At 48.9% G+C, this 26,057-nt stretch overlaps 1 protein-coding gene across 3 annotated transcripts in view; it reads right to left on the bottom strand.

Moving 5' to 3' along the window:
• Positions 1-26,057, bottom strand: part of ABCC1 (ATP binding cassette subfamily C member 1 (ABCC1 blood group)) — a 1,390,768-nt gene that overhangs the window by 811,858 nt on the left and 552,853 nt on the right. For all 3 annotated transcript variants that reach the window (XM_085632083.1, XM_085632084.1, XM_085632085.1), the window contains exon 14: positions 6,949-7,036. In XM_085632083.1, coding sequence (XP_085488209.1) covers positions 6,949-7,036 — 88 coding nt within the window. The remainder of the gene's footprint in view (positions 1-6,948; positions 7,037-26,057) is intronic.

Below are 26,057 nucleotides of genomic sequence, written 5' to 3'. Positions count from 1 at the left end.
GCCATCAGCCCCAGAAGCCGCAACACTAGCCTGACCGAAACCCAGGATAGAGGCCGAAAGATGGGAATCAGGGCCTGTATATCCCGGACCCGCTGTTCCGGTGGATAGACCCGGAACTGCGCCGAATCGAGAACCGCTCCGATGAAAAGGAGCTTCTGAGAGGGACTCAGGTGTGACTTCAGCACGTTGATGGAAAACCCCAGCAAATGCAGGAGATCCGCCGTAGTCTGGAGGTGGGAGACGACTGCCTGGGGCGAGCCCGCCTTCAACAACCAGTCGTCGAGATAGGGGAAGACTGGAACCCCTGATCTGCGCAGATGAGCTGCGACCACCGCCATCACTTTCATGAACACCCGAGGGGCACTGGTGAGGCCGAAGGGGAGCACGGTAAACTGAAAGTGCTCTTGGCCCACCGTGAACCGCAGGTAACGCCGGTGGGCCGGCAGGACGGGGATGTGGAAATAAGCGTCCTGCAAGTCCAACGCTACCATCCAGTCTCCGGGGTCTAGGGCAGCTAGAACCTGAGCCAAAGTCAACATCATGAACCGTTCCTTCCGGAGGAAGGCATTGACGTTCCGAAGGTCCAAGATAGGGCGTAGGCCCCCTTTGCCCTTCTTGGGAACCAGAAAGTAGTGGGAATAACAACCACGACCTACTTCTGGGCTCGGAACGCACTCGACGGCCCCCTTGGCCAAGAGGGCGGAAACCTCCTCGTGGAGAAGATGCAAATGATCCCCCGAGATACGGTGGTGCTGCGGTGGCATGGCTGGAGGGGTAGTCTCGAAGGGGAGGGAGTAGCCCCTTCGGACGATTTGCAGCACCCACCTGTCCGATGTGATGGACCGCCAGTGGAGCAGGTGATGGCGAACTCTGCCGCCCACTGGCGTGGAATGGGCCTGAAAGCTCGGACTAGGAAGGCTTTGAGGCGGATGCTGCCGGGGTGGATGTGGGCTGACCTCGTCCTCCAGATCCGCCTCGGCGGAAACCACGTCCACGACCGCGCGCAGGTTGGTTCTGCGGCTGGTGGCTAGGCGCACGTGAGGAGGCACCCCTTCCTTGGCCACGAAAGGGGCGAAAAGCGGAAGATTGCGACCGCGGGGCCGAGAGGCCCAAGGACTTGGCCGTAGCCCGGGAGTCCTTAAAGCGGTTCAGCGCACTGTCCGCCTTCTCGCCAAACAGGCGAGTGCCATCAAACGGCATGTCCATGAGAGTGCTCTGGACATCGCCGGAAAACGACGTGGACCGCAGCCAGGCGTGACGTCGAAGCGCCACAGTGGTGGAAATGGCCCTACCCAGCGAGTCCGTGTTATCAGGCCCACAACGTATGGCATGTCGCGCTGCATCCCTCCCATCGGCCAGAGCCTGGGTAAGGCGTGTCTGGACCTCCTCCGGACACAGGGGCAGCGCGTCCTCCACCGCATCCCACAGAGAGTGGGAATAACGGTCCAAGAGACAAGCGGTGTTCAAAGACCGCAGGCCCAAACTAAGGGATGAGAACAGTTTCTTGCCAAACTGCTCCAGTCTCTTGGAATCCCGGTCCGGCGGGGCGGTCGGGAAAGAGGATTGGGAGGTGGAGGCCTGGATAACCAGGCTCTCAGGGGTAGGGTGTTGGGACAGAAAACTGGGGTCGCCCGGAGCAGGGCGGTGGCGCCTGGCAACGTTCCTGTCCACAGGAGGAACTGTGGAGGGCTTGGACCAGGTGCCCTGTAGAACGTCAGTGAGGGCTTCATTGAACAGCAGCAGAGGCTCAGTGGAGCTTGCTGCAGACTGAAGCACCTCAGTGAGGAAATTCGTCCTCACAGCCACGGCAGGTAGCTCGAGCCCAAGGGCTGCGGCCGCCTTGCGCAGCACCACGGAGAAAGCAGCACCCTCCTCCGAAGCCACAGTCGGAGGAGAGATGAATCCAGTGTCTGGTGAGGTATCCAGACCACTGGCCTCCCCCAGTTCATCTGCCCAGTCCTGGGACAGTTGGGCCTGATGGGCCATAGGATCCTCGGATCCCTCCCAGTAGTCCCCATCATCCGACTCCTGGTGTAGAGGAGAAAGTAACGGAGCCGGGCGGTAGACAAAATGTGTCTCTAGCGGCGTCGATCTCGGCGTCCATCGACGCCGGACCGGCGCCGGGCCCGGAGCGGGACTGAACTGGGGCACGACGTCAACCAGGGTCGGCGTCGGGGGTGGAACCGGAGTCGACGCCGGTGGAGGAGGCGTGACGAGGTCGACCGGCGTCGACGGGAACTCGAGAACGGGTCCCTCGGGCGCTTGCGGCGTCGAGGCCGGAGCCGTCGACGGCGCCGGGGCCGGAGCCGCCGGCTGGCAAGGCAGCCCAGTCGGGTCCGCGGGGCCCGAAGGCGCACCAGCGGGCGCCGACGGCGGAGCCAGGTTCCTCATGGCCGAGAGGAAGGCACCGACTTCCGCCGGCGTCGCGTTAGTCCCAGGGACCGGAGGGTATGGGAACGGACGCGGCGCCTGCGGCTCCGACGGAGCCGCGGGGGTGGAACCACCCTGACCCTCGACCGAGTCGCGCGACCGGCGAGGGGAGTCCGAAGACCGATGTCGCCTCTTGGACTTCTTGGAATGCTTCGACTTACCCGAAGACTTGGATGGTGACGTCGGCTGCGGCTCCGCAACCGATCCTTGGACCTCCTCCTGGACCGGGATCGAGAGGCGCGCGGAGCCAAGTGGCGAATCTTGAGCAGCTTACGGGACCGCTCCCGTCTAGCCTTCGAGGTCAGGGCCTTACAGTCCGATCACGACTCCGCGTCGTGGTCGAGGCCCAAACAGTACAGGCACCGGCGGTGATGGTCCGTAACCGACATCAATCGGCAACAGTCCGTACAGGCTTTAAACCCAGGCATCCTACCGGCACCGGTGTCGATTGACAGGATCAAAAAGGATCAAAAAGTTAGTCAAAAATTGACTAAAGGGGTAGCTCTCCCGGATCTGCGCTTACTGGTGCGGAAAAAAGAAGAACTGACGTCATCCCGGCGCACGACGCCGACGACGGACGCGGAGTCGCAGACGACGCCTAGCGACGCGCAAGGGGTATTGCTGACGAAAAGTCTTCCGGATCCAGTCTGACGCCTGGGGATATTCTAAGGTGAGGAATCTAACTAACGTGTTTCTTTCAGATTGTTTATGTACCACATCGCGGTAGTGTTGTCGATCAGGGCCTGCACCGACTGACCGCAAAGGGAGGGAAGAAAGGCCTTGAGTGCCAAATGTATTGCCTGCATTTCCAGAAGGTTGATTGAAGTAACCTTTCCTCCGGAGACCAAAGACCCTTGATCTCTAGATGCCCCAGTTGAGCACCCCACCCTAGAGTGGAGGCATCCGTGATCATTGTGGACACGGGTAGAGGAAGTTGAAAGGGTTTTCCTAGCGACAGGTTGCCCTCCACACTCCTAGACAGATCTGCTGCAGTGTCTCTGGAGATCCTGACCATCTCCTACGAAAACCACTGGTGCAGAAGTGAGACCGAACGGGAGGACCGCAAACTGGTAGTTTAGAGACCCTACTGTAAACCGGTGATACTTCCGATGAGACTTCAGGATGGGAATGTGAAAATAAGCATCCTTTAAGTCAAATCGATACCATCCAGTCTTCTTGCTGCAGCACCAGAAGAACCTGAGCTACGGTCAACATCTTGAATTTCTCCTGCCCGAGGTAAAAATTCAAGACCCTGAGGTCTAAGATCGGTCTTAATCTGCCGTCCTTCTTGGGAATCAGGGAATTCCTGCTACGGAACCACCTCTATCGGACCTTTCTGAAGCAAAGCAAGAACCTCCTTCTGCAGAAGCAGCAAATGGTCCTCCGAGCACCAGCCCTGGCGAGGAGGTTAAGGAGGAGAAAACTACTGGAAGGGAATGGCGTACCCATTTTCCACAAGATTCAAAAACCAAAAGGTCTGATGTGATAGATTTCCAAACATGTAGAAAATGGGAAACCCGACCCCCTACAGGACCAGCATGCTCCAAGATAGGTGATCTAGAGCTGCTTTCCAGTGGTGGGGACAGGGGGAGAAGAGGAGGAGGAGAGTTGCCGGTATGCACCCCGCAGACTACCTCTGCCCTTCCCTCTGCACGACTTGTATAGAGGGTTCTGCTGCTGCTGTTGCTGATGGCCAGAGAGGAAGCCGCCTTACAAAAACCACGGTACCTCCTATAACCAAAGCCCCTGGATTTGGACTGAAGACCCAAGGAGTTTGCAGTGGCTCGGTCTTTGAACCTTTGCAGAGCAGAATCCTCCTTTTGACCAAAAAGCTTGGATCCATCAAACGGGAGATCAAGAAGAGTAGACTGCACATCTGGAGAGAGCCCCAAAGACTTGAGTCAGGCATGCCTCCTGGTAGCGATAGAGGAACACATCACCCTGGCAATGAATCCGCAGTGTCCAGGCCAGACTGAATAACTTGACTGGTTGCAGCCTGCGTATCCGCCAAAACCTCTAAAATGGAACCACGATCATTGTCCGGCAACTTAGGGGCCAACTGTTTGGCAGAGTCCATTAAGGCATGTATACCCCTCAAAAATTGGCTCTGTCAAGTCCTCATTAAAAGGCAAAAAAAGGCTCAACCACAGAAGATGGAGAATGTAAAACCTCTGAGAATATTTGGCATGAAGTCAGCTGTGGGTAACTGAAGGTCCAAAAGTTCAGCAGCTTTCCTGATGACAGCATGGTATGGTGCAACATGCTAAGAAGCTAAGGCCTTTGGTGAAGAAAGCTCCCACTCAGGGGAAGTGTCTAGACCACTTGCCTCTCGAAGGCCCTCAAACTCATCCACAGTCCTTGATCTCACCTTCAGCCTCATCCTGCTGATATTCTTCCTCCTACAGCAGTCTTTGGGCTTCCCTCCTTGAGCGCAACTTCGGAATCAGCAGCGCCAAACGGTGCGCCAGAGACACAGGCGAAGGAAGACCTTCTGAAGGGGTCAACTGCGCAGATCAAAGCAGAGAGGAAGAAGGACCACCACATGGTGCCAGAGATTGAGAAACCGGCGTCGAAAACCTCAGAGCCGGAAAGTTCCAGGACGTCGCCGACAGCATAAAGGGCACGAAGGGTGCCTGGGCATATTGGAGAGATGCCCAAATGGAAAGCAAGCATACCCACGGGGCCTGACCGCGCACCGGTAGAGTAGGCTGCCCTGGCAAACATGCTGTACATCCAGGAAAGGGTGGATAAGGAGCCATGTCTAAATCGAGAACGAGTTGAAGGCTGAGACTCCGGCGACGAGGACGTCGGATCCTGAACAGGCGAGACCACAGGCACAGGAGAAGACTCCCTGGGATCCGGAGAATCTCTTGGCGCCAGAGATATCCTTGGCACTGGAGAAGCCCTCGGCATCAGTGAGTGAGCCGGAGTCGCTTGAGGAGAAGGAGAAAGCGACCTCGAAGCTCTACCCTTCGAAGAGCAGCATCAAGAACCATGCCTTCAACTCTTCTTGTGCTTCTTAGACTTAAAAGTATGCGAGGTCGACAACTTTGATTTTGACCTCTTACGACCCCTCTTCTCCTTTATTGCTTTTGCCATAAAAAGCTTAGCCTCACACTCCTTCAAAGCCATCAGATTCATCTTTCGACAACTGGAACAGCATCCAACGTCGTGGTCCGACGATAGACACCAGAGACAATCATCAAGGGGGATCAGTGATGGACATATGTCCCCCACACTCTCTACAAGGCTTAAATCCAGACTTCTTCAAAGTAGCCATCGCACTGCTACTCCAAGAGTGAAGAAGAAACAAAGCAATAAGGAAACCAGTTGGAGAGTCCCAGAAAACCGTTGCGCGTCGATGGCGCGGAAAAAAGGGAACTGACGTCAGCACGCCGAGGTCTTCTTATGGCTCCGGTGACGTCATACGGAGTCGCGAGCAGAGCCGTGCCATTGTGACGTCCTAGTCGACGTGGGACGTTGGGGCATGGGGATCTGACTTTCTGGTGGGATTATGGTTCCACTCAAAGTAAATACATATAGATTGCTTTGTTTACTGTTACTCGTGTGAAAATAAAAAGGTCTACATGAACAGATTGCCCACCTCAACACTTCTGCACATAAGAGCTATCAGCTTCCACATCACTCAACCATAGGTAATATAGGAGTCAGTGCACTGTGCCTTCTCTACAGCTGCCTACAAATGCACTCCGCTTGGTGCAGCTAAATTCATTCTGCAATAAAATTGAATCACTTCAGTTTCGTTTAACTGCCTCCTTTGAACCTCTGATGCAACTAACAGCCTTCACGCAAATACATGAATGGCAACAGTCTTCAGGACCACTCTAAAAGCATATATATGATATTGAAATGTCAATGTACCTGCTCTGGGATTGTTAGGCCTCATACTAGCCCCATCCTAGCAGGTTAATCATTTTCTGGTTCATAGATAAATTATAGTTCCATAACTGTTCCTTGTGAAGCGGGACAGCAAATTAGGCACCTCCTTCACAGTGAAATGATGGGAAGGGACTTGCCCACTCCAGCAAAGAATATTAATAAAACAGTACTGTAATGCTCGTATAACATGGCATAGCTGGGGATCAACACATGCCTAAGGGAAGAATGAGACCTAGTCTGGTAGGTTTAAAAAAACAAAAATACAAAGTTTTTAAGAAGGGCCTATTTCTAACCTTCATTTCGTTCTATCGCCAGATACTATGTTTTACAATAAAACATCTGTGCATCACTTGCAGTTTGATCGCTTAAAGACCATATGAAACTCTTCCAACATAAAAAAAGTCTTAAAATAAAGAGGAAATTCATAAAAAGTGGGTAATTCTCAGTTTAAAAAATGAGCCCAGGAGTCATCTAAAATAGGAGAGGTAGTGTCTAAAGAGAAGGAAGAAGTTCATTAAACAGTACGACAGTAAACAGAACAGAGTATTTACTCTTAGTGAACTTTTCATTCTTTGAGCAACTCGGCATTAATAAAAACAAACAAAAACTATAACTTACCGCCTTTGACAGAACCTCTGGCAATGCAGCCCGTTTCCAATTCTTCGTGCGAAAGAAATACTCGAAGGCGTTTAAGGGACACACTTGCCTAAACATAAAACAATTAAAGATCATTTAAAGAACATTTGTTCCTTTTAAATTTAGCCTTGCAAATTTTTTAACTAAATTCAGAGTTTCTACATCATCTTCCAGTACATTATTCTGAAATATAGGCAGACTGACTGCAGAGATGGGTTTTCAAAATAGCAAAAAAGTACTCTAATAACTATAGGAACTGTTTTGGTTCTGGATAAAATGTCTTCACATGTCTTCTGTAAAACCCATTCACAAACTTTCGGACATCCAAATGGGTCACACGAGATCAGACTACGGCCGCCTTACACCCCCGCCCCCACCACTTGAAAAAACATTTAGCTATATGTGTTGCAAACCATGTATTATGTGAGATGTCATGATAACAAAAGTAAGAATCATTAATACTGAACTATGTATGAGGACTGCTTAGCTGAGCTCTCACTTGCATGGTACGAGAAGGCTTAAGCTCAGACTGCCCATATAAAGCATCCCTGATCCCTGCCATGTAGGCTACCAGTAGAAGTAGGACCTGGCAGATGGTCCAATCTTAAATGTCCACGGCTAGCCAGCGAAAAGTAAGGGAGTGGTGTTACCCTGTTTTCAAATTGCCTATTGTGTTGCTCAGGTTATCAATAAGAGTCAAATTATTGCAAGAAATGATCTTCAATAAAGTCAATACTGGGTTTTAATTTTAACATTTATATGGAGTGATGCACCTGACTTGTCTAATAAAAGGTTCATGGACAGATCACTGTAGACGGGTCTATCAGCCAAACTTAGAAACACCCATTACCAGAGAGGTACAGCCTTGCCAGCCCCTAGCCATAAGGCAGACTGTGGGCTCTAATTCAAGGGAGACTAGAGAAGGTTAAGTACTAGACTAAGAGCATTACATGATCCCAATCTGCGTCCAGGGGGAGTTGTAGTAACTGAACTGGAGCCAGGAATGGAGACTGCTTAAAACATTGTGTCTGAGGGCCATCAATTTTAATAATGGGCTTGTGGTTTCAATCTGCACACTAGGAAAAGATCCTTCAAATGCTTCCGGGGTGGTTCACTAAGTAAGGGGAAGCTCTTCCATGTCCAGAATTACCCCTATAAGCTGTATTCTCTGGGAAGGGTTCAGTGAAATTACTTTTAAATTAGCAGTGAAACTTCGATAAAATTTCATCTGAAGGACAACAGCCAGGCAGGATTCTACTATCTCCCAGGACTGAGTACATATCAAACAGTCACAATCTTAGAGTATCAATGGTTATTTGGCTACAGGAGGTTGTTTGCAGTGTCAAACGTTTGGAGAGCACGCCCCGAAACTACAAAAATGCATTGTGAATTAATGCTGCTGATTCCCCAATACAAGCCAGTTTTCTGTGATATGGACACAAAGGGAGGTAAATCCAGGGGAGGAACATTAAGCACAACCAAATGGCACACAGCACTGCTGATAATGGTGCACTACATGCGGCACTATTCTCAGCTTCAGGAAGAGGACAAACAGATGCATGTGACTGATCTAAAATGGGGTGGTTATTGCCCTTCGTTTCCAACAAAGTAGTACCTCTTACTGAAGTTCAGAACCTTTTGTCCAAGGAAAAGGTACTCTTTGGGGCTATGCCAGTTGTAAATTAAATCTAGCAGTCTAGGATGATCTGTTGACCAATGTTGTCAATTAAGGAAAGCCCTTACCTCCTAGGAGATGGAAGACCGAAAGCAGTGGAGACTTGTGGCTTATGAAAGTGGTGGAGCATAGCATTCATTTTACATGGATTTCAATGAAAATGTAAACACTTCTGTACTCTTCATGACCTTGAGATGTATTTATTTCTTGCGCCCCCCCCCCCCCATATCCACAGGGTTTATCATCCGCACCTCAGCCCATGCTATACAGTCTCCCCTTGCCCCTTCACCCTTTGCATTACTGAATATTAGGAGTGCTCATCACTCTGCTCCCTCCACTCATTGACCAAATTCAACCTCTTAACACCCTCTACTGTCTAAACCCTTCAACGCTTCTGACACGCTCAAACCTCTTCCGCTGTAGATACTGCTCAGAGCACCTCATCCTCTCTTCCACTCGCAAAATTCTTTAGGCTCTTCATGGGGCTCTTTTACAAAGAGTACATCCCCGGTGTCTCAGGTCCACTCTTGGACCTGGTACAAACCATGTTCTGTGCATACTGCCCAATGAGCACAGCTGGAGGCCATGCCCAATGGGTATTGGGAGAAGGATACTGCACACAGGGAATGAGCTAATGCCATTCCCAGAGATTAGTCCCCTCTAGGCAGAGCTACAAAAAGGGGTATATTGGCTTAAGGGAATGTCTTAAGTGCAAAAGGTGTGAATTTTCGATGTTTGATGATTCTTCAGTCTCTAACTTCCAAGGATGCCTAACAGCAGCAGTAAACTGTATGTCAGCTACAGCTAAAATATTAAAATTAAACTGAATATATTTGAGGGGGGGGCGGTCATGCAGGCCCATATTTATCTGGATCTCTGCTTGATGGTATCTATGCAGATTAGCAGTCCAAGTCTGAGGGATTACCTATTATTCAAGTTTAACTTTTACTCCAAAGTTAAATAAGATGGTGTCTACTTAGTCTTTCATCCGGGGAAAGTTTAGGAACATTCTACAATGTCTCCACATGAATGGTAAAAGACTGGTTATTCAAGTAACTATCTCAGCCATGTTAAATTAGAAATTGACATTAACCTGGGGTTGGCTTAATCTTAAAGCAACAGATAGTGAAAATATGGCAGGTCAATTATCAAGACCGAGGAAAAAAAACTAAATATTTTCTCATTTGGCACAATTGCACTGACTGTGGCCAAGACATTTTATTTTATAGCAATACTTATGATTCTCTTTGCAACAAATGCAGCTGCCCATAGTTTTGTCTACCCACACAGACTATTAGGTTTGCAATGGGTGGATTTGAAACTTCTGTAATTAAGGCAGTCCTATTTCAGGTAGCACATTTTTCATATACAGGGACAGTTTTTCAGAACTCATTTTCCCCTGTTTTTGTGCTTAAATCAAGATCTGCCATCATTTTGCAGTGAGCAACTAATCGTCAGTTAAGAAGAAAATGACTCAACTGTAACTGTAGTTTACCAGCATTAGGATTTTTAGAGCTTCATATGCTTGAATCATTCCCCATCATCGAGATGGGAGTCCTACGATACCGTATAATGGCAATTCAATGTTAAACAGACTAGAAAGGCCCTAGACCCTTCAGTTTTTAAACATATCCTAGTCATTTTGAAAAAATGACGAAACTTCTGTTTGAGCCAATCAGCATGCCCTGAAGAACACTTCTGTGAGAAGCTCCAGTGCCTCCTATTTTCAAAGCACGAGTGTAGGAGATACAACCACAAAGAAGGAAAAAGAGCAAGAGAGAAGGTGAGCTTCTCAGGGGAGGAAGGTGGGTTGCATGTGAATCTACCAAAGATTCCAATACTGGAGAACTACAGTTAGAGATAAGTAACTTATGTTCTTAGTCCAGTATTGGAACTTTCATAGACTCCTGCTTAAATCAGAATACATAGCTGTGATGACGCACATTTTAACGTAAGTGCCTAACATACATATACACACACACACTCACCTATATACGAGAAAGAGAATGAGAATGCTACTTACCAGTATGCATCTGTTCTTGGCATGTAGAGCTGTAGATCTGCATACTTTGGCATAGACCGCCATCTGGTGTTGGGATCGGATGTTTGCACTTTGTTATGGTAGAAGTCTTTGTAATCACGGGTTAGGTGACTCCTCTAGTTAGTAGTGCGCATGGGCATCAACTCCATCCTTAGATTGTTTTGCCATGAAGGGTGGTGGAGTTAGTTAGAAAATGGAAAGATGCCCATGTGCAATGTATCTAAATAAGATAGTACTGCAACACATGTAGGTTTCCAGGGAGGCAGGTGGGCATATGCGGATCTACAGCTCTACATGCCAAGAACAGATGCATACTGGTAAGTATCATTTTCCATTTGAGGCATAGGAGCTGTAGATTGCATACTTTTGCATAGACTATACAGCAGTTCCCCTGTTAGCGGTGTCTACCCGTATGCGTTGCAATAGTTTGAAAAAGTGTTTTTAGTACAACCTGGCCCACACTTGCTTGTTGTTTAGCGTGCACATCTACACAGTAGTGTAGAGTGAAAGTGTGCGGTGTAGACTGTTGCGGCTTTGCAAATATCAATGGGAATATTTCAAAAGAATGCCATGGATGCCTCTAGCTTGCGTGTGGAATATGCTCTAGGGGGAATGGATAATATATGCTTTGCGGTAGCATATTTGAAAGCATTTAACAATCCACTTGGCAATTCCAGATTTTGATATAGGATTGTCTTTGTGTGGTGGTGAAAAAGCTACGAAAAGTTTAGTTTTCCTGAAGCTTTTTGTCCTTTCAGTATAATAAAGAATAGCTCTTTTGACGTCAAGCGTATGAAGAGTTAGTCCTGCAACTGAGTGATTGAGGCAAGACGACTGGGAGCTCAGACTGGTTAAGGTGAAAAGCTGAAATGACTTTAGGCAGGAATTTAGGGTTTGTCCTAAGAACCACTTTGTTGTGATGTATTTTCAAAAATGGTTCTTGTATGGTTAATGCCTGGAGTTCACCCACTCTTCTGAGGGATGCGATAGCCACAAGGAAAGCTACTTTCCATGTGAGAAACTAACTCGCATTTATGCAAAGGTTCAAATGGTGGACCCATGAGTCTTGTAAGGAAAATATTTAGATTCCATACTGGAGAGGGTGGAATTCTGGGAGGAATTATCCTTTTAAGACCTTCCATGAAAGCTTTGATGGGAGGTACACTGAACAAGGACAAGTGTGATCTGTTCGGTAAGTAAGCTGCTATAGCAGCAAGATGTATTCGTATATAGATGTGTATGCCAAATTACATCTTTGTAGGTGCAGGAGATAAATAATGTTTTGAGTGGAAGCATCTAGTGGATGGAGTGTTATTGCAGTAAATAAATCTTTTCCATTTAGCTGCATAGCATGGTCTAGTAGTAGGAAGTCTAGCTTCTTTAATAAGGTTCATGCAATCTGGTGGAAGGCTGAGGTAACCAAACACTAAGACTTCAGGAGCCAGATCGCTAGGTTCTATTGCGCTGGTTCTGGATATCTTATCTTTCCATGGTTCTATGTGAGAAGCTTTGGGGAGAGGTAGAGCTTTTGGTGTTGGACTACTGAGTTCCAGTAGTGTTGTGAACCATGGTTGTCGGGCTCATGTTGGCGCAGTTAGGATTATTGTGAGAGACTGTTTGAGTTTGTGTACCAGTAATGGAATGAGTGGGAGAGGCAGAAAAGCGTAGGCAAATCTGCCCGACCAATTCATCCATTTCCCATTGCCTTTGGACAATGGGTTTGGGTACCTGGAGGCGATGTTTGGGCATTTTGTGTTTAAATGTGTGGCAAACAGATCTATGTCTGGGTGTCCCCACATTTGAAAGAATGGATGAATAACTTGCGGATGAAGTCCCCCTTCATGAATCTGCTGTTGACGACTGAGCAGATCCACAATTTGATTGTGAATCCCAGGTAGATGCTCTGCTAAGGGCTATATCTTTTGAGGTATGGCCCATCTCCAAATGCTTTGTGCTAGTTGCGAAAGCTGTAGAGTGTTCCGCCCTATTTTTGTATATACTGCATTGCTGTCATGTTGTCTGTTCGGACGAGGACAGCTTTGCCTGTGAGATGTTTCTGAAAAGAATTTAGGGTGAGAAATATGGCCAGTAACTCCAGGTGGTTTATGTGGAGGAGATTTTGTTGAGGGATCCACATACCCAAGATGGTGTGATTTAATAGATGAGCTCCCCAGCCGGTGAGCGATTAGCCTGCTGTTAGCACTGTTTGTGGAACCGGGTCTACGAACGGCCGCCCTTTGGAAAGATTTTGTGTGTTCCACCCTTGCAGACAGCGATATGTGCGGCTGTCCACCAACACCAGATCTGGAAGTTGACCCTGAGCTTGGTTCCACTGTTGTGCTAGGCATTCTTGAAATGGGCGCATCTGGAGTCTTGCGTAAGGAACAATTAAGATGCAAGAGGCCATCATCCCTGTTAGCAGCATGAACACTCGAGCTGGTAGGGAGTGTTGTAGCTGAAATTTTGTTATGAGTGCTTGCATACTGGTTATCCTGGTTTGGTTGGGGTATGCAAGGGCTTTGGAAGTATCTATTTATGCACCTAGATACTGCTGGCTGTGGGACAGTTGTAGATGCAACTTGGTGAGGTTTATTGTGAATCCTAAGTTGTGTAGCAGCTGGATTGTGTGGTGTGTGTTTTGCACACAAGCTTGGTGTGACCTGGCTTTTATGAGCCAGTTGTCTAAGTAAGGAAACACATGGATGTGCTGTCTCCTAGCGGGCTGCTACCACCGCGAGGCATTGTGTAAAAACTGGGTGCTGTTGTGACTCCGAATGTTATGACTTTGAACTGATAGTGTTGTCCGTCCACTACAAACCGTAGGTATTTTCTGTGAGCAGGGTGAATAGGAATGTGAAAGTAGGCGTCCTTGAGATCTAGAGTGGCAAGGAAATTGCCTTGTTGAAGCAGGGGGAGGACTTGTTGTAGTGTGACCATGTGGAAGCGGTCGGATTGTATGTACCGGTTTAACGGCCTTGGGTCCAATATTGGCCTGAGAGTGCAGTCCTTTTTAGGTATTAGGAAGTAAATCCCTGTGTTTTGGTGATGTATGGGAACCGGTTCTATTGCATGCTTTTGCAAGAGCGAGAGAACCTCCTGCTTGAGAAGCACAAGATGGTCAGTGGACATTGGGCGATGTTTGTTGGGGGGGAATTGTAGAATTGAGTTCCAGGCAGTAACCATACTGGATATTTTGTCTTACCCACCTGTCTGTGGTGATGGAATTCCACACAGGTAGGAACTGTGACAGTCTTCGCCCGACTGGAGTAGAATGGTCAGGGGGGGGGGGGGGGGGGGGGGGGGAGCAGAGGGAAGTCACTGTTTTGTGGTGGGGGATTTGCGGGTATCAGAACAGCGCCCTCTCCCATTGCCTCTGTAATTCCCTCTAAAGTAACCTTTATAAGGGGAATTTTAAGTGGAAGAGTTGGTTTCTGTACCAACAGTCTTGGAGGCACCCCTATAAAAGGAGCGACAAAAAAAACCTCTACTAGTTGATGCTTGTAGAGCCCCCATGGATTTGGCTGTCTGTGTCCTTTTCCATTTTTTCTAAAGAGGTGTCCGTAGTGGGTCCAAACAAGTGTTCCTGATCTAAGGGCTGATTGGGAACAGTAGACTCCACATTTTCACATCAGATGCTGAAGCCGCTGCATCAAGAGCACATTTTATTGATGTGCTAGTAATTAACTTACCCTCTTGTATAAGATCATTTGTTTTGTTCTTATGCTTGTCAGGGAAATGCTTCATGAGCTTTTCAAGCTCATCATAGTGGGCCCTGTCATACCTTGCTAGTAAAGCTTGCGAGTTAGCAATGCGCCAAAAGTTAGCTTGTATTTTTTTCCTCAATTCTAGGATTAAGAACCCTAGCCCTGACAGGGTCCTTAAAAACCTCAGGGGGATGTTTAATCATCCCTTGGAGCATAGCGAGAGTATTTGTGGTCTTTTGAGTCTGACAGAATGTCTCTAATATAATTTCGCCCTCTAGAGGGTCTGAATGGAGTTTGATCCCATGGAATTGTGCAGCTCTATTACTTGCGCAAACCCCACATTATCGTCTGGAGGGATATAGATCTGGCTCAGGAACATCTGGGACATTATAATCGTCCCAAGAGTCATGAGGCGGGCTACTGTAGGTGTCATCAGTATCTGTATTATGTGGCGAGTGTATGTCCTCATCCCCTATACCCTCATCTTGTGGTGCAGGCGAAAGGAGGCACTGGAGAGTGTGCTGGAGAAAGGATAATGTTTGAAGGCTGTGGAGGTGGAGAGAAAGGCTTCATAGGTGAGGTGGATGAGTCTTTCTTGGATGGTATCTCAGAAGTTTGAGGTGTCCAATTTCCTCTTCGGTGGTACAGAGGTGACATGTCCAGTAATGGGGTCAATATGGAGTGTTTTTTGTCTAGGATCGGGTGGATCTGGATTGAAAAGTTCTTTGGATCCATTGTCTTTTTTTCAGCACAGAGGATTTCGGCTCAGAGCCTGTCCTCTTTAGCTTTAGGAGGGGTTTTTGGCTCCTCCTGCTTAGGTAGAGTTTTTCGACTCCTACGGTTTAGTCTGTTTTTTCGGATCCAAAGACTTGGATTGAGTTTGCTTCAGTGCCGAAGAATTCGGTACCTTGGGTTTTGGTGCCGAAGACTCTGGTGTGGACGGGACCTTTGGTTTATGCTTCGGTGCCCAAGATGATTTTTCGGCACCGTGGTGTGGCTGGCTCGATCCAGAGCTGTCTGAAGGCTTTGTGTGCTTCGGAGCCAGGCCCGGAGGCGGGGCTTCTGAATTCTTGTCTCGGTGTCGACCCAGAACCGAAGGTGAAGGTGTTACCGGAGCATTTTGTTTTTTCGGGGCACGGGCGTTGACTTCAGTACTCCCGCTCCGTTGACCTGGAGTTATCGTCTGATCTTCTGAGTCCGATTCTAGTCGGCTTCAGAGACGCTGGCTTGTTCATCTCCTGTCTCTGGATCATCGGGCCTGCCTCGAAGATGTTGTCCGGCGCTGAAACAGTCTATATGGACATTTCATGACGTCGAGCCAGACAATCACATATAGTCTTCTTGGCCTGAAAGAGTCACAGGCCTGGCACAGTGTCAACTCTCGTGTTCTGGCTAGAGAGAAAGGTTGCAGACCTGGTGGAGATCCGTGTGTGGGAATTTAGCCGCACACTTGCATTTTTTTAAATGAAGTACTTTCCATATGCTGGAAGATTACGCCCAACGGCCCACGTCGACGATGGGACTCAAAAATGTCTTTGGAAATGGATACGCGTCGAGAGAGATCGCGATCAAAACAATACCGTTGAGCGGTGATAGTTTTTGCGCGTCGAAGGGGAATCGAAACAACGTTGACCCGGGGCGCAGCAAATTGAATTTGCTACTTACCAGTATGTATATGTTCTTGGCATGTAGGGCTGCTGACATTCATATCTGTGCATAGATCGCCGCCTAGTGTTGGGTCCGGATGTTTGCACGTTGTTGTCCTGGAAGAGTCTTCTAAGTATCACGAGATAGGTGGCTCCTCCCCTGGACTACAGTGCGCATGGGCATCCTCTCCATCCTCAGATTGTTTTTCGCCATTGTGGCAGTGATGGAGTAGATACAGTAAGTGATGACCATGCTATACAGTAATTCTGAGTGCTGCAGCCGCTACAGGTGCCGGGAAGGAGGGTGGGCGATATGAATGTCAGCAGCCCTACATGCCAAGAACAGATGCATACTGGTAAGTAGCATATTCAGTTTGAGGCATGTGGGCTGCTGAATTCATAATTGTGCATAGAATATATAGCAGTCCCTCCATTAGCGGCGGCTGCCCGTGCCAGCTGCAGCAGTCTGAAAAAGAGTTTTCAGAACAGCCTGTCCTACAGCTGCCTGCTGTTTTGAGTGTACATCTACACAGTAGTGTTTGGTAAATGTATGTATAGTGGACCATGTGGCTGCTCTACATATTTCCTGTAAAGGAATGTTTCCTAGGAAAGCCATGGACGCCCCTAACTTTCGTGTTGAGTGGGCTCGTGGGGGAATCGTTAATGTGCGTTTAGCTTTTTGATAGCAAATTTGAATACATTTAACGATCCATCTGGCTATCCCAGCTTTTGAAATGGCGTTGCCCTTGTGTTGTGGAGAAAAGGCAACGAAAAGTTGTTGTGTTTTCCTAAAGTCCTTAGTTCTGTCTATATAGTACACGAGGGCCCTCTTTACATCTAGTGTATGGAGCATTCTCTCTGCAACATTTTGTGGATTTGGAAAGAAAACAGGCAGTTCAATAGTTTGGTTCATGTGGAACTGCGATATCACTTTGGGCATGAATTTGGGGTTGGTACGTAGTACAACCCTGTTTGCGTGAACCTGTATGAATGGCTCTTGAATGGTTAGTGCCTGGAGTTCACTAACTCTTCTTAACGAAGTGATTGCCACTAAGAAAGCTACTTTCCAGGTGAGGAATTGAATCTCACATGAATGGAGAGGTTCAAAGGGTGGACCCATTAATCTGGGGAGGACCAAATTGAGGTTCCACACCGGTGCCGGTGGGTGTCTTGGAGGAATTACTCGTTTGAGTCCCTCCAAGAAGGCTTTGATGGCAGGCACTCTGAATAAAGAGAGGTGCTGCCTCTTTTGAAGATAGACTGCTATCGCGGTTAAATGAATACGTATTGAGTTGTATGCCAGATTGCATCGGTATAGGTGTAAGAGGTAACAGATGATGTTTTGAATGGATGCGTCCAGCGGGTTAATGTCATTGTTGCAGTAAATGACAAACCTCTTCCATTTAGCCGCATAGCAAGCTCTGGTCGTGGGTCTCCTGGCCTCTTTGATGATATCCATACATTCAGGTGGCAGGTTTAGGTAGCCAAACTCTAAGACCTCAGGAGCCAGATTGCCAGGTTCAGCTGTTGCGGATCTGGGTGCTGAATTTCGCCATGGTTCTGCGTTAAAAGTGTGGGTTTGATCCGCAGCCTTTGATGCGGCACCACGGAAAGTTCTAGAAAGGTGGTGTACCATGGTTGGCGCGCCCATGTGGGAGCAACTAGGATGAGTGTCAGCGAGTGTTGTCGCAGTTTGCGTGCCACTAGCGGTATCAATGGCGCTAGGGGAAAAGCGTACGCAAATCTGCCGGACCAGTTCATCAATATCGCATTGCCCTGTGACTGCGGATGTGGGAACCTGGCGGCAAAGCTTTGGCATTTTGCGTTTTCGTGTGTGGCGAATAGGTCTATCTCTGGATGACCCCACTGTTGGAAGTACGGTTGGAGTACTGACGGGTGTAGCTCCCACTCGTGCATCTTGTGGCTGTCTGCTGAGCAGATCCGCCATCTGGTTGTCCTTTCCGGGGAGGTGTTCCGCCATGAGGAATATGTTCCTCTGAATGGCCCACCTCCACATGCTCTGAGCCAGATGAGACAACTGTGGAGAGTGTGTTCCTCCCTGCTTCTGTATGTAGTACATGGCAGTCATGTTGTCCGTCCGGATCAACACGACTGTTGCACAAATGTACTTTGAATGCCTTCATGGCTAGGAAGATTGCCATCAGTTCCAGAACGTTGATGTGCATCTTTTTTTGTTGCGTCGTCCATAGTCCCTGCACTGTGTAAGTGAGTACATGAGCTCCCCAACCCTGGAGAGAGGCGTCCGCCGTCAGTATTATTTGTGGAACAGGCTCTTGGAACGGTCGGCCCTTGCAAAGGTTTCGTGGATTCCACCAATGCAGAGAGTTGTATGCCCGACCGCTCACCAACACTAGGTCTTTTAATTGCCCGTGAGCCTGATTCCATTGACGTGCCAAGCACTCCTGAAGCGGGTGCATATGTAGTCTCGCGTGCGGGACTATGAAAATGCAGGAGGCCATCATGCCTATCAACTGCATGAACACTCGCGCAGGAAGGGAGTGTTGAGGTTTGAACTTTGAAATCAGCAGTTGCATGCTGTTGATCCTCACTAAATTTGGCTGAGCTGTGGCTGCCAGAGTGTCTATGGTCGCACCTAGGTACTGTTGTACGTGTGCGGGTTGGAGATGTGATTTTGGGTAATTTAGTGAGAATCCCAGACTGTGAAGAAGGTGAATGGTGAGGGACATGTGGCTGGCACATTGCTAAGCTGACTTTGCCTGAACAAGCCAGTCGTCCAGGTAAGGGAAGACTTGAATGTGTTGTCTCCGCAGATGTGCAGCCACTGTTGCTAGGCACTTGGTAAAGACCCTGGGTGCTGTTACTCCGAAGGGGAGAACTTTGAACTGATATTAATGCCCCTGAATAGTAAACCTGAGATATTTCCTGTGTGACGGGTGTATGGGTATGTGGAAATACGCATCTTTTAAGTCCAGTGTGGCTAGGAAGTCTCCCTGACTGAGGAGCGGTAGAACTTGCTGTAGGGTGAGCATATGGAAATGCTCTGAGAGAATGTAGTGGTTGAGGGGTCTCAGGTCTAGTATAGGTCTGAGCGAACCGTCCTTTTTTGGGATTAATAAGTACAGAGAGTACACCCCTGTCCCCTGTTGGTTGACGGGCACGACCTCTATTGCACCTTTTTGCAGCATACTTAGCACTTCCTGCTGCAATAATGCCAAGTGCTCTACGGACATAGGACGGTGCTTTGGCGGTATGTTGGGTGGAGTGGACGTTAATTCGAGACAGTAACCGTGCTGGATAATGTCTCTGACCCACCTGTGTGTGGCGATGGTTTTCCAGACTGACAGGAACTGTTGGAGTCTCCCCCAAGAGGTGTTATGTGGTCGGGGGCAGGGAGAGGGCGTCACTGTTTGTTTTTGGGGGAGGACCTGGTGTTGCCGTACCCACGTCCTCCGCCTTTGGTGCTGGACCCACGATATCCACCTCTGGTGGTTTGATCATAGTTACTTTGTGTGCCCCCTTTAGTGTACTGCTGCTGTGACCCCTGACCTCTAGCTGCTCCTCTATTCCCGGGGCGACGAAAGGAGCCACTACGAAACTGCTTCGTCTGCAGAGCCCCCATTGATTTCGCAGTGTCAGTGTCTTTCTTAATTTTTTCGAGGGTAGTGTCAACTTCAGGTTCAAATAAATAGTCTGGGTTGACTGGTTGATTTAAGATATTGTTCTGAATCTCAGGCTTGAAGCCTGAGATTCTCAACCATGCGTGCCTCCTCAACATGACGCTGGTGTTGATTGCCCTCGCTGCAGTGTCGGCTGCATCCAGTGCGCACTTGATGGATGCATTGGTAAGGAGTTGTCCCTCTCTGATAAGGAGCTCCGCTGCCTCATTATATTCATCTGGCAAATGTTTTAACAGTGATTCAAGTGTGTCGTAGTGGGACCTATCATAACGGGCCAGGAGTGCCTGTGTGTTGGCAATGCGCCAGATGTTTGCTGCTTGCGCTGCAATCCGTTTGCCTGATGTCTCCAGCACTTTGGACTCCTTGTCTGGGGGAGGAGCATCACCCGTTGTTTGTGAGTGTGCTCTTTTGCGAGCATTAGCAACAACCATGGAGTCTAAAGGTAACTGACCCCTAATGTACATAGGGTCTCCAGGTGCAGGCTTGTATTTCTTTTCGATTCTGGGGTTCAGCACCCGTGCCCTGGTTGTTTCTTTAAAAATGTCTTTTGCAGGTTTTAGAACTCCTTTTAACATGGGCAGAGTTTTGACAGTTTTTTCAGAAGAGGCGAAAGTGTCCACCAAGAAGTCTTCTTCGACAGTGTCAGAATGGAGTTCTACTCCATGATTGGCAGCAGCCCGTTCTATGAGGGCATTAAAGGCAGCAGGGTCCTCTGTGGGAGATGTCTTTATGTTATAAAGCTGCGTGTCATGGGTATCTGGTGCGGTATGCCTGATCTGAGTCTTGCAGGTGATCATCAGGATCGATATTCCCAGGGTAGGTGGTATCATCCCCTACATAGTCCTCTCCTGCGTCTGCTTCTGAATGCGTAGGAGAAAAGGACGGTGGATCCTGATGGAAGGGTTGAAAGTGTTCATGAAGCACTGGCTCCGATCCTGCCGGCAATTTGTGTTTGAGAGGAATTTTGTAGGAGTCCAATCCCCTCTCTGGCGTGATTTTCCGCTTGCGGAGCATCAACCTACCAGTGTCGGCGTCGATAAATTGTGCCTGTGAAGGCTCGATATCCGTCTGTCCAGTGGATGGGGACTGTGTTTGGCGGACACGTGTCCGAATCTCGAACAGTTTCGGCGCCGTGGGTGGCGGCAACCCAAATGTGATGTTCGCCGGCGCAGAGTGTGATTTCGCAGCCTTGTGTGTGTCGGGACCCGACGTAGAGTGGAGGGTTGCCCGTTCTCTGATGCGTTGCAACGATGCCGAGACCTGTTGCACGGTGAACGCAGATGGCGCCTTGGAACCGATCGGCACCTTGGAGGTAGGCGTCGAAGCGGCATCCGACTTCTTCGCAGTCATTGGGTCGTCGATCCGAAGGGAGGTATTGACGCTCGATGGAGTCGATGACTTGGCAGGCGCCGTCGTCTTCAACGTCGACGCAGACAGGTTGGCCACCTTGACTTTGGTGGTTTGGGCCGTAATCTTCGGTGCCAGAGGCCGAGGCGCCTTGTGGGGATCGAGGGCCTTCTTCAGCTCGGCACCCGTATCCGCTGAGGTGAGCTAGACACCGAAATCTCTTTTGGCGCGTTCGGAGCCGATGACCTTTGCCGGCGTCGAAGGAGTGGAGGGCTTCGAGGCCGTCGAGCTGATTGCAACCAGTTTTGCTTTCGGTTTCGATGGAACCGGTTGTGAGAAGTTGGCCTGATGTATGATGTCACTAGTTCTAGTGTACACCTTATATCAGTCCAAATACCCTTATGGTGATTGGTTGTAAAGTCAACCTTATAGACCAGCTATCCTAGTGGTAGCATGGACAAGAGCAGTCTTAGGCTAAACTCTGAATGGCATGTGAAGCCAGCTGTGATACCATATATAATCCCTTGAATACCAAATGAAAGGACACCACAACAGATATATATATATATATATATATATATATATATAAAATAAAGTGTATTTATTCTAGTCAAACCCTCAGCACTCTTTATGAGATTAGAGGTAAGTACAACACAGTCTTATTTAAGCATACATTAAGTCACACAGGTAAGTAATACAGTTAGGCCCTAGGGGCCACGCAAACCATATACTAAGTAAGTGGTATAAGGACCACTGTCACGGAAATAGAATAGGCCTAGGCCATCGCTGGGGCTACACTACACTAGCGTTAGTTAGGAAGTGGGAGGCCCACGGGATTCGTGTGCAGAGTGGAAACACTCACGCGTAATGCGTAAAAGTCACTAGCAATAGTACAGTTTAGAAAACGATAGATTTAGGACACTTCCGGAGTAGCTAGGAAGTTGAGACTGGAAAACTAGACACTAGGATAGTCACTATCCTGATGAGCACCGGAGTACCCAAGTTACCTAGCCCACAGGCTGTGGGTGCATAGGGGTGAAGATGCGTCGGTTTTCGTCGTCGACTCCTATGGATGCCTGAAGAAAGATGCTGACAGGCAGTCAGTGAAGAGTGTCAGGTGGATCCCAAGGCTGGGATCAAGAAGAGAGGAGACCTGCAAGCAGAAGGGACAGAGTCAAGGTCACTAGCCAGTGACCACGTGGAACCAGGAAGGAACCAGGCGAGGTCGTGAAGATTGCAGGTGAAGGTGAAGCTTGTCGCTGCAGCCAGGAGGACCAGGAAGCGTCGAGGACGACCAGGACCAGGAGGCGAGCTGTCCCACGAAGGCTCTTGCTGTCGGCGGCGTCGAAGTTGGACTAGGACTCACCAAGCCTTGGCAAGCGGAACCCACGAAGAACGGAGGACTTGCTTCTGGTGCAGACCAGGAAGGTCTGGGGTGCTTCTTTGCAGAGAAGCGGGAGCCAGTCTGGAGGAGCCAAACCAGCGCAGAAGATTTCAGGGTGCGTCGTCACAAAGGCCACTAGCCAGCGGGCAAGCAACCGGACAGACGCAGCAAGCAGGAAAATGCAGAAGGGCCCCACGCAGGACTCGTGGAGTGTGGGGGGCTGATCTTCGGTGCAGATGGTGGTTGGGGCTTCTCAATCCCCGGTGCACAACTTCGAGGGTGCCTCAGAAGCTGTGCTTTAAGTTACTAGCCACTTTTCCCAGGTAGCCGGTCCCACGTCGCTCGTCCCCTCCACGGATCTCAGCTTTGCTGTGGATGTGGATCAGGGTCGGAGAAGTCTGGAAGTCAAGGCTCTGGTCGGGCTCTGCAGTCGGTTCCTCGTAGAACGTGGGCAAAGCAAAGGGTAGTCTCTTGATGGTGCCTGTTTGCACAGGGTAGCCACTCCTTGGCCACAAGGGAGATTCTTCAGTCTTCTGCTTTCGTCGAAAGTCGAAGGTCCAGAGTTTCTGTTCAAGTTGCAGGTTCAGGATAATCTAAAATCTTGAGGCCCAACTCCCACTCTTATACTAATCTGGGGGGCTGGGATACCTGCTAGGTCACGCCTTATGGGTGGGACCTGGGAGGGGGTGGTTACACCCACTTCCCTTTGTCCAGTTTCGCGCCAGAGCTGGGGCTGGAGTGCCCCAGCGCCGGTTTGAACTGGACTATGCAAGGAACACCTTGTGTGCCCCAGGCATGTCTCATTCCTTTCAGCCCACCCTGCCCCAATACACTAAAGGCTGTCTGGGGAGGTGCTAGCACCTCCCCAAGCAGGAAACCTATTGTCCAGGCCTCCCTGGCTGGGATCACTCCCAGCAGCAGGAGGTCAGACTTGTGTCTGTGGCAGCAGCATCCATTTTGTGATGCTGAGGCTCTGGTTAACTTTAACCGGGTAAGTAGGTTACAACATGTCTTCTCCCTCTAGAAGGGAGGAATAATATCCTCATCACCAGAAAGGGGATGGGGGTATTATTCCAAAGTGTTAGACACCTTACACAACATGTTTTGATAAAGCCAAACCATAGTTACCATAACCGTTTAAGATTATAAGGCACTTTAAGAGTATATGGTAGGCTATATCATAGAACAGCTATAAGGACATGGTTCCGAAAGCTGCAGACAGGCTCAGCTCATGCTAGAGCACCATCTCACATGTTACCAAGCACTCTGCCTCCAGGATTGTTAAGGCCTGCCATAGGAGTGGCTGATAGGTACACATGTGTCTATATATAAGGGTAGATATAGGCATACTATATCTAAGCAAGGGGTGATTACACGACCTTGCCTCAGCTGAGTGATCAGCCAGTTGTGTCTGATTGGAAGGCCAGACCAGGGGTGGCATAATACATGCTGCAGCCCCTGGGAGGCCTAGGGTACACCTATGCCCTGGGTACCTAGGGTACACTGTACAGGGTCCAATAAGGTGATCCTTACCAATTGGTTATGTACCTAGGGTACATGGAGTCCATTTTAAAGAGAGAGCAGACAGCCTGAGACCCTGGATGGCAGGATCTCAGGCCAACTAAGTCGAAAAACCAGCTAGACACTAGGCAAAAAGTTGGGGGTAACCATAGTCCAATATCCACCTTCCTACACCGGTGCGATGGACGGTTTCGGTTTCGCTGAAGGGAATCCAGTAGTCTTCGATAATAATGGCTCTTGTGAAATGTTCGAGGCCGGGCCTGGAGGCGGGGCCGAAGAACCGTGAGATTGATCTTGGGTAAGGCCCGTAGGCGATTTCTCGACCTGAGCCTTAGGACGACTTATTTTTTCGGCCTCCGTATCGACGGGTTGGCCTAGCTCTTCGCTGGAGCTATCTTCCTCGGCCCCAAGGGCCTCATCGTAGTCTCCTACCTCTTCGACGACTTCTTCTCCCTGAAAGATCACCTCATCGTCTTCTTCCGATCGCGAGTCGTGTTCGGAAGCGGGGCTGGAGTCTACGTCTTCTACGCTCTCGCCGTCCTCGTCTTCGGTGCTAAAGATGTTGGCCGGGGCAGGCGCAGATTGCTGCGCCTCCAATCTCGCTGCCCGTCGATTCCGGAGAGTCTTCTTCGAGCGGAACCGGGCACAGGCCATACATTTTGACTCATCGTGATCCGGTGAGAGACATTTGTTGAATACCGGGTGGACGTCGATGTGTGGGTATTTCGCATGGCATAAAGGACATCTTTTTAAGGGAGTCCTCGATTCCATCGTCGATCGAAGTTCGATGTTCGGACCAAGCGGATCCGAAAAGCTTGAAGAAGGTGCTAAAGCACTAAAGAAACTGGTCGATACCGAACGGGAACAGTACCGACGATAACTAAAGGCCTTTTGGCCTTAAACTGAATTTTCCTAACTTGAGCTAAGATAAGCACATCCGAACCCAATGGCGGAAAAAAACAATCTGAGGATGGAGAGGATGCCCATGCGCACTGTAGTCCAGGGGAGGAGCCACCTATCTCGTGATACTTCGAAGACTCTTCCAGGACAACAATGTGCAATCATCCGGACCCAACACTAGGCGGCGATCTATGCACAGATATGAATGTCAGCAGCCCACATGCCTCGAACTACATCGAACCAAATGGCGGAAAAAAACAATCTAGGGATGGAGTCGATGCCCATGCGCACTACTAACCAGAGGAGGAGTCACCAAACCCATGACTACAAAGACTTCTACAATAACAAAGTACAAAAATCCAAGCCCAACACCAGATGGCGATCTATGCAAAAGTATGCGATCTACTCCTCATATCCCTCGAAAACAGACACACATAAATATATATTTATATATATATATATATTTTCACTGAAAAAACCATAGGTTTCACACACGTTATAGTTAGGAATTAGCATTTAAAAAACCTTGCAAATTCACTGAAAAAACCATAGGTTTCACACACGTTATAGTTAGCTGGACATTTCACTCGTAAAAATCCATTTAAATTCCCCCGTTATAGTTAGTGCAGGCAACTATAACTCACGCGACCGCAATCCTCTGCTGATGCTAATACTGTATTTAGACACTTATTTGCCCATGTCTTCTTCCATTAAATTTTAGCTATACATATATTACAAATATTTTTTTTTCATAAAGACTCATATGTCATCAGCAGAGGATTGCGGTCGTGTGAGTTATAGTTGCCTGCACTAACTATAACGGGGGAATTTCAATGGTTTTTTACGAGTGAAATGTCCAGCTAACTATAACATGTGTGAAACCTATGGTTTTTTCAGTGAATTTGCAAGGTTTTTTAAATGCTAATTCCTAACTATAACGTGTGTGAAACCTATGTTTTTTTCAGTGAATTTGTACGTTTTTTAAATGCTAAGTTACTTTACGCCGTTCGTGGCGTGCGCGCCCACTTCACGCAGTTCGTTCCGTGCGCGCACGGTGCGCTTACGCAGTTAGTGCCGTGCACGCACGGTGGGCACGCGGTGCGCTACGCGCACCACGTGCCCCCGTTAGGCTGGATGGGCCATGTACGCACGATGCGCTTCGCGCACCGTACGCACAAGGAGGACATATGCGCTTCGTTGTGAAAGGTTATCTA

Source organism: Triturus cristatus, chromosome 10 (assembly GCF_964204655.1).
Source record: "Triturus cristatus chromosome 10, aTriCri1.1, whole genome shotgun sequence".
Classification (NCBI taxonomy): Eukaryota; Metazoa; Chordata; class Amphibia; order Caudata; family Salamandridae; genus Triturus; species Triturus cristatus.
The sequence above is the reverse complement of the archived record's forward strand: the minus strand, read 5'-3'. Positions and strand labels throughout refer to the sequence as shown.